This window comes from Serinus canaria, chromosome 4 (genome assembly GCF_022539315.1).
Source record: "Serinus canaria isolate serCan28SL12 chromosome 4, serCan2020, whole genome shotgun sequence".
NCBI classification, from domain to species: domain Eukaryota; kingdom Metazoa; phylum Chordata; class Aves; order Passeriformes; family Fringillidae; genus Serinus; species Serinus canaria.
Window position 1 is genome coordinate 20,401,510 of NC_066317.1, and position 13,900 is coordinate 20,415,409.

Sequence of the window (13,900 nt, forward strand, 5' to 3'; positions counted from 1 at the left end):
GTAATTGTGATGAAGGTTTAGCATATCCTTCTTAAGTTTTTGGCAGTCAAAGTGCATGTGAGAGCTAAACTGTGAAGTAATTATCCTCTCCTATAAACCTGAAGGTTAGAGTTCCTCTTTCATTGCTTGCATGAGCCAAGCTCTAGCATTTGTCCATGTCCAGGTGTGTTACTTTTTCTTGCAGAGATTATGGATGTTACTGTGTGGTGGATTTGTTTTTACTTCTCTGGTGAGATTGTGTATTGCATTATTTCCCTTTGTTTTTGCCAACAGGAACCCACACATTGTGATGCTAACCCTGACCTTATCTTTGAAGATATGACAGTAATGACAGATTTTGAGCTGCATGTGCTTTGTAAGCAATATTCTCACATCAATGATTTCATGTTAGACGTGGATCAGATCCTGGATTCTGGAAAGTTTAGAGCTCTGGAACGCATTCTCTCCAACCTTAAAGAGAAGGTATTACAGATGGCTGAAGCTTTTTCCTGTCTAAAGAGTTAAAGTAATATCTGCCAGCTCTCTATGCAACCCAGTTGCTTTGCTGTGGAACTTTACAATGTAATTTAGTGCATGTGCAGAATTGAGAAGCAACACTTAGAGCTTTTAATGTGCAGCTCTCAGTATGCGCATCACTTTAGAGACAGCTGAAATCAATTTTCCCAGTTTACCAAGTTTCAGAGTATTCATCCAAGTTAACTATTTGATTAATGTATGGGGTCTTGTATAATTTTCACATCTCATGGACTTGCACCTTCTCTTGGCAATTAAATAACTCTATTACATTAGAATAATCATGTGAGTGTTAAGCCAGTGGAAAGGTAAGAAGGAGGTCCGTTTTTGAGGTCCTGCCCTGAGATTCAAGCAGGTTTATTTTGCAAATAAGCATGTGCCATATTGCTTCAGAGTACCCTGAATTTGCGCAGAGGGGTGCTGTGTATTTCAGACTAAATAGGGATACTCTGTGCATTACATGAAATATTTAAGTTTTGAATGGAAGTATTTTGATGTTTATGAATGAAGAAATCTGTCATTTATGCATTTGATATGTGATTTGTTTGAGCCACCTAAGTACAAAGTAATTAAAATATTACTGCAATAGCGACAGTGAATTAATGCAGCAGAACTACTGGATATGGAATCTTCACTGAAAGTCAATCCTGACTTGATGATTTTCAGCTTAGTCTTTTGTTTTGGAAAACAGGACTTCTGTGAAAGTAAAATCATATATTTGCATCAATAAAGAATTATTGTACTTCATAGTTGACAAATATCAAAATTTTTGTTCTGCTTTGTCCTTTCCAGGGTGACAGAGTTGTGTTGTTCAGCCAGTTCACTATGATGCTGGACATCTTGGAAGTTTTTCTAAAACACTGGCAACATAGATACATTAGGCTGGATGGAAAAACACAAATTTCAGAGAGGTATGTGACTCTTGCCAAAAATGAGAGTGAGACAAAGTGAATGTGTTGGACAGGGAGAGGTGACTTTGGACCCTTAACTTTGTTTTCCAATGTATAGGCCTCTGCGCTCACTGGACATTGACCATAGCAGGTGTTTAATGTTGAATTTCAGATCACCTTAGTAAGGGTGAGGCTGAAAGATGAGGTTTGGGTGGTGGGGTTAACAGTCTTAGCCACGAAAATGAAAAATATGTGTCTTCAGCAGTTCCTGTTGTGTTTGATTTGTGTGTCAGCATGTCATAACACCTGTAGCTATTCCTTGGAAGTAGAGTGTATCTTTTACAATAAGCAGATAAACTCCTTTGTTTCTCTAGAACAAACCATTCTGTCCCTGCAGCTGAAAATGTTGCAATGCTTTTCTTGTTTGAGCTGAGCTGGCTTTCTTTCTCAAGAACTTATGAAGATTTTCTTTTTGATGCTTTTTCCTTTATTTCAAAAAGTGGTCATTTTTGCTGTGGTGTAACTTCCCATGTCAAGCTGATACCTGTTTCTACCCTTGCATGTGCAGTTAGTAGAGGAGATTGTCGTGATACAAAATTCATCCCCTGCCTCCCCATTCATTTGGAAAACAGGACTTCGGTGTTAAATTAATATCTGCCAGCTCTCTATGCAGCCCAGTTGCTTTGCTGTGGAGTTTTACATTCCCCATTCGTTTCATGTGTGTCAGTCTTCCATTGTCTTCCCACTGACTCTTTGTGTTCTATGATCATCAAAAATCTTTTTCTAAGCCTGTTTTTGTTCTTAGCTATCCATCTGTCACTCATGTTTCTCTGGTCACTGCAGAGGACTGTTGGTACCCTTTTTCCTGCTGCACAACATCTGTACTCTGGAGAGGCTGTGCCATGCCACTGTCTGTTCTTCTAGAAGATCATCCCAACTTCTGTGTTTGGCTCTGGAGCCAGTGTGGAATGTTTTCCAAGGCCTGATGCATGGTTTCTTGTGTTCTGCAGGATACATCTGATAGATGAGTTCAATACAGACATGGGTATATTTGTATTCCTTCTGTCCACCAAAGCTGGTGGCTTGGGCATTAATCTGACCTCAGCCAATGTTGTTATCCTTCATGACATTGACTGCAACCCTTACAACGATAAGCAGGCAGAAGACCGGTGCCACAGAGTGGGGCAGACACGGTAAGACTGCTTTTAATTACAGTGCTTGGTTTTCCTTGGAGGAAAGCTCTCAAAGGAGGCTAAAGGGACAGTATTTCTGAATATATTAAGTTCTAAGCAGAGACTTGTGCAGAGCAGCTGTGGGTTGGTTGGGGGCTAGGAACTGTAATTGTCTTAGTCCATGTTGCTGGCAGAACAAACCTTTATTTACTTTCCTCCTTTTCCTAGTTCACTATAACTGTCAAACTGTGCATAATTCTCAAATTTCTGGTGCTGGGAGCTGTTCCAAGGTAGATCTGAAGTCTTTGGGACTGTCTCTGGCCAAGCTGTTTGTTCTCTTCAGGAGGCTTCTAAGCTTTTACGTGTCACCCTATCCTAAAGAGTGAAACCATAGAATGTGTGTAATTTCAACTGTATTCAACAGTAAAAGGGAATTAGGGGGATTTGGACTTATATTTATGGAGATTTGTATTAATAGAGATTTTTGTGACTGTCCAGGTATTTGCACTGGCTGGGAGTGCAGGAGAAAATGTCTTTTCTGGCAATACAGAGCACAGTCATTCCAGAGAAAAATTTAGAAGCTCTTTATATTGCCCTCTCATTCATTTCCCTAGCCTTGCTTTAAACCCCAGCCAGCTGAGCCAAGGCGTAGCATCCTTCCCTTTTTCACTAATCTAAACTAGGTACATGGATTTTTCTTTCTTATGGTTTTCAGAGAAGTGCAAGTCATAAAGCTCATCAGTAAGGGGACTATTGAAGAAACCATGCTCAAAATCAGCCAACAGAAATTGAAGTTAGAACAAGATATGACTGCATCAGAATCAGGTAGGTGTCTTGCACATAATGATGTCCACTTAAGGAAATTAAAGCTGCAATATGTTAGTCTGAAAAAAAGAATGTACTTCATGCAGACAAGCTTTTTGCTATTTGGGGTTTTTTATGTTGAACTAGAAAGATGTATTTTTGCTGGTTGTTCTTTGATGTGACAGGAGGTGCCCTCTGAGTCTGACCCAGAAATCAGTGACCAAGTCCTACAAGCAGAGGATTTTTTTACTGTTTTGGGGATGTAGGCTTTTATCTGTTCATGCAAAATATTTTAAGCTGTACTAATGCTTCTCTTTATTCCTCAGGAGAAGAAGGAACCATTCCAGCAGATATAGCAACACTATTAAAAGCTTCATTGGGTCTCTAAAATGTAAATATGTTGTGAAATTCAAGGAAGAAATGTGATGAAGTACCCCAAGGACTCTCATTACTGTTGACCAGGAATTTTATGAACGTTTATAACTTTTTGTAGTTTCTTTGTTTTATTGCTCATGGTATTGAAAATTTTTAACACCAATAGCATACTTTTAATGCTTAAAAGCATAAATGGCCCAAATGTGCCAACCTCAAATGCTAAATAAAGGTTTTGCAGATCACTTTTGAAAATGGGGACCGAAGTAGTAATTGTTTTAACAAATCTGCTACTGCTTAAGATTTGTCAGTATTTTTGTAATTATTTCTACCTCTGAATATATATATATATATATATAAACTGTCTGTTTCACTGGATTCCGCGTGTAGATTTTTTTATATGTGCCTTATTTGACAATGCTCGAGTCTGTTTCTGCTTGTTTTGGTTCATTTGATGTACCGTACTGGTTTTGTATCAACCTGTTCCAATAAAATTCCATAGATTGACAAAATGTTTTCATGGTTGCAGTGGTTTGGGGCAGGTGAGGGTATGATAATGGCTTGTTAGAAATCAATTAGACAGCTCTCAAACCAGCTGGAATGTTCCAGTTGAACTGACTTGGCTTTGTCCAGCAGTAGTTAATTACCAGTGTGGCATTATACTCTAATTACAGTGGTGTGAGGATATTGATTGTAAAAACAGAACTCCTGCCAAATGGTTTGTGGGTATTCTGGTCAACTGTACATGATTTCTGCAAATTCAAAATGGTGGGAAATTAAAGCTTTTCCAAAACTTTTTCCAAATGTGGACTAAACTGCTTGGCTTTTCCTGGAAATGTTCTGTGGCTGTGCCGTCTGTTCCAAAATGCACAACTGAAACAAGGTGAAGATGTACTGTATCGTTTGAGAAGGGATATGGGTAAGAATCAGTTTTCCATGCTTCTTTAATTCCACTGGTTCTGCTGAGCTAAATAGTGGGATTTAACAGAGAACCACTGGTGTTTAATGCTATAGCTGATTGGGTTGTGTTGAGCATGATGCTAACTCAAATCTTATCCAGGTGTACCTGCATGTTCTGGCTTGCTTAGTTTGAGGGTGGATTGAAACAAGATCCCTGCCCTTCACGGTGGGTTGTGTGGTGTTCTGGATGTGTGTGGGATCAGTTAACGTCGTCTGGAGGAGGAGTGGTTACCTCTGGGGTCAGTATCTGTCTGTAGGTGCTGTGGAACTCATGTGTGTTTCCACCTTTGCTCCTTGTAACTGTTTCTACTGTTTGTAGCTGAGAGTCTCAAGAGACTGCAGGGCCACCATCCTTGGAGATACCAAGAACTAACTGGATGCAGTCCTGGGCAGCTGGCTCTAGGTGGCCCTGTGTGAGCAGTACCTTGGACCAGATGACCTCCAGAGGTTTCTTCAACTATTCTATGGTTCTGTTTTTCTGATTGGGAAAGATGTACAGAGGGGAAAGAACACAAAGCCATTCTCTGAAGTCAGTTGCTGAAGAAGAGAGGAGTTTTGGGAGCTAAAGAAGGAAAAATGTATGAAGAGCCGGAGCAAAGCATGCAAGGAGTTGCAAAGCAGGTGAAGATGGGAATGAGAAAAGGTTGTTTCTTTTTGTTCTGACAATACTTGAGTTGTCTCTCTGAGGGGTTGTTGGGTGTCACTCATGATTCAATGAAATAATACTTGAGGTGGGAGGGGAAAGAAAATGTGAAGGGAAATACTTTCCCAACAGTGGTGATTTCCAGCATGGAGTGTTGCCCAAGTTTGTTGTGGTTTATCTGCTTACACCACAATGGAGACCTCTCACAAGCACTTGTCTCCCCTTGAGTTTGTGTAAACCACTTTCATCCACAGCAGTCCACATTGCCAAGATTTCCACCTGCTTCTTCTCCAGTCCTGGAAGAGCAAACCCTTCATTTGTTCTAAACCTGGCTGCCACCACTGACCCCCAGTTTGTGTCTCCTACTTATTGGCATAGATACTGAGCTGTTAAATATTTTTGCAGCTGGTGTGTTTCTGGAGAACTAGTGCTGGTGTGGGCACCAGCTCTGCTGAGCAACTGCTTTTTGGCTTGTTTTGGAGGTTTTTTTTTGGTTTTTCAGGGGCATAGCATAAACCTCAAGCTTCTCAAGCACTTTTTGTAGGCCCTTGAATTTTACTAAGTGGGTCTTCGTTTTTACTTTTTTTTTATTTTTTTGATTAGTGTCCCACACATTTGCCCTCTCCTTTTAACTTGCTTTCCTCCAGATTGAAAGACTGCAATAGGCAAATGTTGTTGACATTGTACCTCTCCATGAAGGTGCATTCACCTTTTCTCCCTTTGAGAGTGCCCAAAACCTTAATTGGTTTGGTGAAGCAGTCTGTTAGTAGAGGGGGAATGTAATTGGAACCACGTTTCTGTGAATCAATATTTATTACTCTACTAAATCAGTATTTTAGATTCTCTTGCAAGTGGATACAAATAGTAGATTTTGATTTGATACAGCATAGCCATCTGAAGTTAATTAAATGATTTAGAAGTTAATAACTTAGGATGCTTGTCATAATGAAAACTAAACAAGCATTTGTTTCTCTGAGCAGCTGATCTACATTACACTCTTTGGCCTTTTCTGGATCCAGGCTGCAATAGCTGGCAGTGCTTGCACTCTCTCCCTGAGAGCCAAAAGCCTGGGGTATTTGTCTGCCAGGTCAGGCTTACAGGATAGAAGTGTTGTACTGCACACATCCCAGTAGAAATCAGCCCACGTTACCTAGTGGAAATGGGACAGAAAGCAGTAAATTTTAGTTGGTAATATCAAAAGCCAGGACTACAAATATTCTCAAAAAATTGTGAACTTATCTGGTTTAAGTTTTCATTTTGGGGTTGGAGTTTTTTAAAAGCCCATTATTACATGGCTAGTGGTTAGGTTGAAATGCAAGGCTCAACTTCAGTAAATATTGGTTCAAATATTGCTACAAATATTAGTTGTGTTACAATATTAGTCTTTACTGCTTTGGGGTAAAAAGGGTACTCTGTTTATATAGAGGTTTTTTTTATATTGCCTTATAAATGAGTCAGTGATGATAAACAGGGTTCTGTGTAGTCATGAATTTGTGTTCACAATTACAAAGGGTTTTAAAATGTTTTGTGTCAACATACTTATGAAAATACATTTTCTACTTTAGAAAATGTAGATCCTAGTCCTAGTTTGTCTCACTTTTCTAATATTGTGGGAAAACAATTTTCACTTCGCAGTTGAGTGACCAGTTGCGTATTGGTAAGAATAAAGGGCTCAAAGTGTGGGGAGAGTTCCTTCATGGCCTGACATGAAACAATTCAGCAATAGTCTATTACTTGAATTTTCTGGCAATCTGATGGAAATGGGAGAAACAAAAATTATACTTACAGAATTCCCTACCAGCCACTTCTTATCCCCTAAGAAAGTATCCAAATCTTTCAGTAGCTCAGGTGCTTTGTTGGTGAGGATATCATCAAATGCTTTTTTCTGGTGGAAGAGCAAAACAGAGATGCACAGCAGTCAGTAAAACTGAATTTTTGAGGTTTTATTATTTATGAAAAAGAAAGCTGAAATATGAAAAAGATTAGGGTTAGATACCAAAACATGGCATTCATGGCTTGCTGAGCCATGACTTAAAGCCAATTCCTCCCTTAATGAAAACCTGAGTGCTCATTGATGCTGACATGATATTTGTGGTGATGTGTTAACAGAAAAGCACTCAGCCAGAGATTTGGGAAAATCCAGCTACAAGATAGATTCCTAATGTCTCATAGCAGTTTTTGGGGGGCTCTTTTGAATGTCATCTTTTCTAGTGTGCAGAGTCTCAGGTTTCCAGAATCCCTTGTGCTCTGTCTTTCCATGCAGTCGGTCAGATGCTGGTCAGTTACCTTTGCTTATCAACCCTTCTTATGGGAGACACAGAACTTGGGTTTTGAGCTTTTGGTGGGGTTGATTTATCTTTGAGCTTTAATGTTGATGTTATTTTGCTATTTTGTCCCCAGAGCAGTAAGATTTGAGGTGGCTAAAGCATGTTTTCAAAGAATGATCAAAAGGCTCGGGCCTTAGTGTCTGTATGTTAATGGCTGAAGCGTGAGGTTATGGTGGTGGTTCTCTACAGGCTGTTCCTGACAGCAGAAAGTCTTAAGGCTGCTTCTGGTTTTCTTTTCTCATCTGCATGGAAATAATTAAGACTGCAGACTGTTGTGATCATCTGGTCAACCCCACATGGCACAGTTTTTGCAGTTATTGTGCTTTGCCTAATTTTGGAGGAACATGCTCAGGCTTGGGTAAATAAGCACTGGTGTACAGGAATGGAATTATTTCTACAGCTTTAACTGAGGTTAATGTGAAAAAAGAAAATTAGAAGTGCCAGAAACCTAAATGCAGGCTGAAATCAAATCAGTGTTTCTACAGACATGATCGAAGATTTGACATAATTTTCTGCTTTGTTAAGAGCTTAGTAACTGTATGAGGTAACTGCAAATATCAGCCCGAGTTTGCAGTCCAGAAATCTCATATCTGTGCCCTGGGTTGCAGCATTTCCTTTCTTTTAGGTAACTGATCCCCTCCCCACTGTTGTACCCTGCAAAGAAAACCCCAAGCTGTTGTGTGATCGCAACAGTAACACCATTCCCTAGGTACAGGAGTGCACAGCCAAGTTGTGAAGCTGGTGGGGACAACCAGGATCCCTCTTCTGCAGTGGCACAACCTGCCCGTCTCAGCCCTGGAGCTCTGCAGCAGAGGGTGCAAAGCAGAGGGTGCAATGCCAGCTGTGTTTTGGGGAATGTGGGGTGAAGGGGGAATCTGTGCCTGGCATGAAGGGAGTTTCCAGAGGCAGCTTCCAGCTCTGCTCCCCTAGTTTGCTTTGATTTCTCTTTGCTACTGGCTAAATGACAATAACACATCCTCTCACTGTTTCCTGGGTGTGTGTTTGTGTGAGCACTGGTCAGGCCTGGGGAGGTGTTTTGGCTTCAGTCTGTGTAAATGACTTAAATCTGGCCTGGTGAGACCGTGAGATGCTACTTCGACCACAAGGTGGTGGCAGCGGATCCGGGAGGACAGAGGGAGGAAGGACAATGTTGGGAGTGTGGGAAAGTGAGATTTCCGACCATCCTTGGCCCCAGCACATAATTTAGCATGCATACGTGAGGATTGGCACGTTTGGGTTGGCTGCCAGCTCTTCCCGTTTAAATTAATCACTGGTGACACGATCTGGGTCCTTTTTTGGAGAAGTGCTTGAGTACACGCAGGAGTTACAACAGAAGTTTCCCCACAGAAGGGCAGCAGTGCTGATTCTGCCAGCAGCACATCTGGTGGAGTGTGGCTCTTCTGAAATGATTAAAACTCATGAGTCAGCTCACCCTCCCCAAACTAGGAAACTTAAGGAAATCACTTGGAAACGTAAGTAATTCACACTTTTAAGTACTAAACCTCCAAGTTCCAGATTTTCCCCTGCCAGATTTCAGAGCACTTTCATATTGTTTATTTATTTATTATGGATTTGGGGCACCATTTTTTACTCTGTGGTCTCTGCAATAAGATACCCTAATAATTGGTATCTTATTACCTAATAATAAGATACCCTAATAATAATAACTCTAATAAGATACCATAATAAGCAATTAAGATAATGATCTGAAATGTTGCCTTTGAATAAATGGAAGGTGGCTGCACTGGCAGTTTATGGTGAGAGCTGTTGTTACACCTCCACTTCCCTAAGAGGGTCAGGTTGTCTGCTTGGGGCAGAGCTGTGCAGAGCCTTTGTAATGCTGGAGTGAAATCATCCATTGCCTTCTTCCCCCAGCAACTGATCTGTGTGCCTGTTTTTGGGATTCTGGTGAGAGGCGCTGGCCTGATGCCAAAGGAACCCCAAATGCTGTAGGACAATCCTGTGACTGTGTGTAAAAGTAGCCACAGCACCATAGCCTGGTGTCAGAAGCACTGCAGAGGACCAAGGTGAGCAGTGACATCTGAAAAGCACAGTGAGGGCTGTGCTCCCTGCCCTGATTAGCAGTGCCCGCTGTCCTGACAAGCAGTCGTCCCTGGCAGCTGATGTTACTGAACATTGATACTTACTGAACACCTAGAAGAAATCAAAATGCAGAAACACTAAAGGATGGGATGGGGCTATTTATCTTATTGAGCTGGCAGAAAGATTTGAGCACAGGCTCCTTGCGACAGGAGAGAGGAAATCCACAGCACCAGCTGGGGTGGAAGTGTCCTGTCTTTGCCCTTTTGAAGAGCAGTTTGGTGTAGGCACATCCTTGGTTCAAGCTGATGACCAAGTTTCTACCAAGGGTGAAAGTAAACTGGTGAAGGAGAAGGTGGGATCAGCCTCAAGGAAGAACTACAGAGCTCCACCAGCTCAGCCTTGTTGAGCTGAGGCGATGAAGCCAGTGGCTGACCCCCATCAGTGTCTCCAGAGCAGATGCTCAGATACAGGAACATGGCTTACATGCTATTGCTTAATTTAGTGATTGGCTTACTCTCACGTCCTGGTTTTTCTCTGCCCAAGGGAACAGTGTCATGAAATCATCAATGGTGTCCACAATGGCATCAGCTAAAGCCTGTTCCACAGGCGTCTGGCCTGCCACACCTGCGGGAAGCAAGCATATGAAGGGATGTTAGAGACAGCAGCAGCAGGAATTTTTGATGCCCCAAAGGTAAACTGTGAATATTTTCATAAACATACATGTTCTCCAGTTCTTTTTGATGCTAACAATGTGGATTTGACTCTGCATGCAGATGCAATTTTATCTACCTTTGCTTTTTCCCAATTCTGGCCTCATATAGCCACTCAAGGTAGTGAGTTGTTCTATCCATTAGCTGAGCTTCCAGCCTGAACATCGTTTCTGTATCGTCTCTGCTTTCCACCACACATTCAGCAAGGGTCAGCACAAATTCCTTTCCTTTCATCTTTGCCCATCCCAGTTTTCTGTGTCCTTCTCCATCTCATGGTCTTTCCATTTTGGTCAACACGTTCTCCAAAAGTGCACCTGTGAAAGTCTGCTTCTCTTTCCCTATATCCTGCCCACTCAGCTCCATTCAGATCATTTTCATGACATTCCACCTACTTTTGATTCTTTCATTGTAATCAGGGACTTCAACTAAACTTTGTCTAGTTTGCAAATCTGCTTTTCTCCCCTGTAGCTCCTTGACTTTCCTGCAGTTCTCTTAATGCCTCTGCCTTTTCTCCCTAGCTGTCACTTCACAGACCTGTGCCTATGCTTTCACCTCCGTGCAGGTTCAGATCACAGACTGCGTGCCCTACCTCTGACAGGTCACCTCCCTCACTGAAACTTTGTGCTTTTGAAGGTGAGGGCTGTGCCTCTCCTCTTGGGCCTCGTGTTCTGTGATCCTTCAGCTATGAGTTGTTGGTGCCAGGTACCTAAAAATGACATTTCCTAATTTTAAAGGATTAGTGTTGTATATGCAGCCTTAACGGCAGAACCAGCCACTTTTCACTATGAAGTTGAAAAGATATCTTTTCCTTTCCATGCATGGCTTTTTTTCCTGCTGTAGCTGACAGCATGACTAATTCTGGGAAGAGCCCATCACGGTCGGAATGGGCTCCAGATCCCAAGCCATTGTCACTGGTGTAAGTCAATTGGAAGAAATCTGAACTTCAGACTGCACAAGGAGCATGGTTCCAGATCAGCCTCCCTACAGGAGCCAGGGAGGGAGGAATCTTGGGTGGAAGGCAGGCTTTCCCACTGTTTTTCATCACCAGGTGGGCTTTCCTCATTCTCCTCTCTTGCAAGGAGTAGGTTGTACCAAAGCTGAAGAAAATGGGCTGGGACAGAGTATTGCAGACATACATAAAATATGTTGTGTCAGTGCCTTGAAGAATAATGCTATGAACTTCTGCTTTCTTCCTCAGTTAGAAAATGGGAGATATTTTGAAAGGCAGGCTACATCCGTTTGCTCTCAATGTTAAAAAAAAAAAAAAGTAAAACAGTACTTGCTTCCCAGCCCCCTCTTCAATTTGCTGATGCCCAGCGTGCCATGGGCACATCTGCCTTCAGCCAGACCAGTTTTGCAGATGGTGTTGAATGACAGCTCTTTGACCCAAAGCAAAGCCTGGCCACTCTCTTTGATTACTTGCATTACTAAGTCTCATACATTTTATCTAACTGGTTGTGTACTTCCACAGCATGTATTTAAAGATGAAAGTGATGTCAACATCTCTTCTAATCTCTCTGCTAGCCTAGAATTGTTGCCTAAATCTGCTTCAGAGTTCTCTGCCTACTGTGATAATCTCTAATGCTTCCAAAACCTCCTCCTCCTGGTCATTTCTCTGGTTAGCCTGGCAGGTCAAAGTTGAGCTTTAGGGAAAACTGCCCTGGCAGCCTTAGGGAAACCATAGGTAGGTGCTTTCTGTCATGCAGGGACAGGTGGACAAAGTGTACTGGCTTGAAAAGTCAGCCCAAACCCCAAGCACTGGTTTCATTTTTGTCATGCTGGTGTTGATTTCTGCGTGGTTATGCTTGCCAGGCTGTTGGTTTGTTTTCTGTTTTTACTGTGGGTGTAGTTTTACCTGAACATTTAATGTGAGCTCAGAAGAGAGAAAGAAAATAGTCAAAGATGAATTACCTGCTTCTCTGGCAAGGTATCTTGCCATCGCCAGGCTCTGGTGTATGATAACTCCATCTACTTCCAGAATAGGGAGTTTGCCAAATGGAATAGCTTGGAGGGGAAAGGAAAAAAGAAAAAAACAAACAACCAAAAGTTAAATCATAGCCATTAACAGTGGGAATCTGTGACAGCTGAAGTTTTACCACTCAGAGAATATGCATTATTATAGCACTTGACAGTTTCACACTGTTTCTGTGGAGAAATGCAAGGACTAAAAATAAAAAAGAGTAAGGATGTAATCAGAGCGCACTGTGTGAAGACAGCTATAGCACAGAAACCAGGGGTGCATTTCCTGTTTCCTGGCTTCGTGCTGCAGAAACTGAATGTACTCCTGTATGTCCAGAATTCTTTATGTAGAGAAACTTTTCAGGGGAATATTAGTTTTTTCTTCTCTATCCAGCTTTTTTCTCCCCAGGAAAGTGACTGCCAAGGTTAAGTAAAGTACTGCTGAAGATTTCATAGTGCAGGATGCAGCTGGGGCATGAAGCAAGAGACTGGGCAAATTGAGAAGCAGCGATTCATTTCAGAACTTACATCAGGACGAGCCATTTCACTTGACAGTCATCACTGACACAAATATATCTTTCACACTGCACTACAAATCCTATAAAGATGTTCAGATTCACCTGATGTGGCTGGGATTAAAAAAAAATTCTGCTAGTTATGGGGAAGAAGCCTCCAGATTTTAAATACAGGGAAAGACAAACAAAGCAAGTGTTGTGGATATCTGTAAGGGAGTTTGAGATAAGAAATCAGTCTTAGTTTTCTGTTGTTAATTTTGTAGTTACATGGAAACTTGGACTGCTGTTTTGCTGTGTTTTGGAGAAGCTGCCTGTGTGGTATGAAATGGAACTGGAACCTTGGAGCAAAGGCTTAATCTGGGGAAAACAGCTGTGTTTAGGGCAGTGACGATCTGCTTGTGGGTACCTGGTGCTGTTCACTGAGGGAATTGTACATCTCTGCATTTCCAAGGATGCTATTTCCAAGTATGTAAGTGCAAGTGCTGAGTATAGCTAAATGCTTTGTACCCTATTTTCATCTGCATTACACTTTATATAAATAAGATTTATATACATTTTAAGAGTATCTTGTGATGTAAAAAGGTGGTAGTGGAAAAGTGAGAATATTTGGCCATTGGAAGCATGCAAAGTGCTTTCAAACCCAGGAGAACTGTCTTTACAGGGCAGCTGGAATGACACCTCTATTCCATGAGCATTTTTCATTCTTAATGAAAAGGGGACAATAGTGAAATCTTATGCATTCATAACTGTTTTGCAAGGCAGCTTCATGAAGGATGAACACTGCTCTGTGGTTTAGCATGCAGTATGTGAATCACTTTAGGTACCAGGTCCTAGCTGTTAAGTCCTGACCTGCAACATGAATTTTGCAGTTGCACAAGACATCCAGAACTCTGTGCCTTTTTTGTTTGTTTTTTTTTTTTTTCCCTGCATAGTACTCATGATACTATTTGGTTTTTTCCTTAAGTTTTAGCACACTGGGAATTCAGTATGAA

At 41.5% G+C, this 13,900-nt stretch overlaps 2 protein-coding genes across 4 annotated transcripts in view; one reads left to right on the forward strand and one right to left on the reverse strand.

The window, feature by feature from the left end:
• The window catches only part of SMARCAD1 (SWI/SNF-related, matrix-associated actin-dependent regulator of chromatin, subfamily a, containing DEAD/H box 1), a 40,635-nt gene extending 36,372 nt beyond the window's left edge, over positions 1 to 4,263 (forward strand). For both annotated transcript variants that reach the window (XM_009101303.4, XM_030238956.2), the window contains 5 exons: positions 274 to 462; positions 1,306 to 1,424; positions 2,414 to 2,596; positions 3,291 to 3,400; positions 3,706 to 4,263. In XM_009101303.4, coding sequence (XP_009099551.1) covers positions 274 to 462; positions 1,306 to 1,424; positions 2,414 to 2,596; positions 3,291 to 3,400; positions 3,706 to 3,767 — 663 coding nt within the window. In that variant the 3' untranslated portion in view covers positions 3,768 to 4,263. The remainder of the gene's footprint in view (positions 1 to 273; positions 463 to 1,305; positions 1,425 to 2,413; positions 2,597 to 3,290; positions 3,401 to 3,705) is intronic.
• A 1,885-nt stretch (positions 4,264 to 6,148) lies between these two features.
• HPGDS (hematopoietic prostaglandin D synthase) overlaps positions 6,149 to 13,900 on the reverse strand; it is a 29,369-nt gene continuing 21,617 nt past the window's right edge. For both annotated transcript variants that reach the window (XM_050973524.1, XM_050973523.1), the window contains exons 3-6: positions 12,346 to 12,438; positions 10,239 to 10,348; positions 7,141 to 7,239; positions 6,149 to 6,504 (exon numbers count right to left, since the gene is read on the reverse strand). In XM_050973524.1, the coding sequence (XP_050829481.1) occupies positions 6,340 to 6,504; positions 7,141 to 7,239; positions 10,239 to 10,348; positions 12,346 to 12,438 (467 nt within the window). In that variant the 3' untranslated portion in view covers positions 6,149 to 6,339. The remainder of the gene's footprint in view (positions 6,505 to 7,140; positions 7,240 to 10,238; positions 10,349 to 12,345; positions 12,439 to 13,900) is intronic.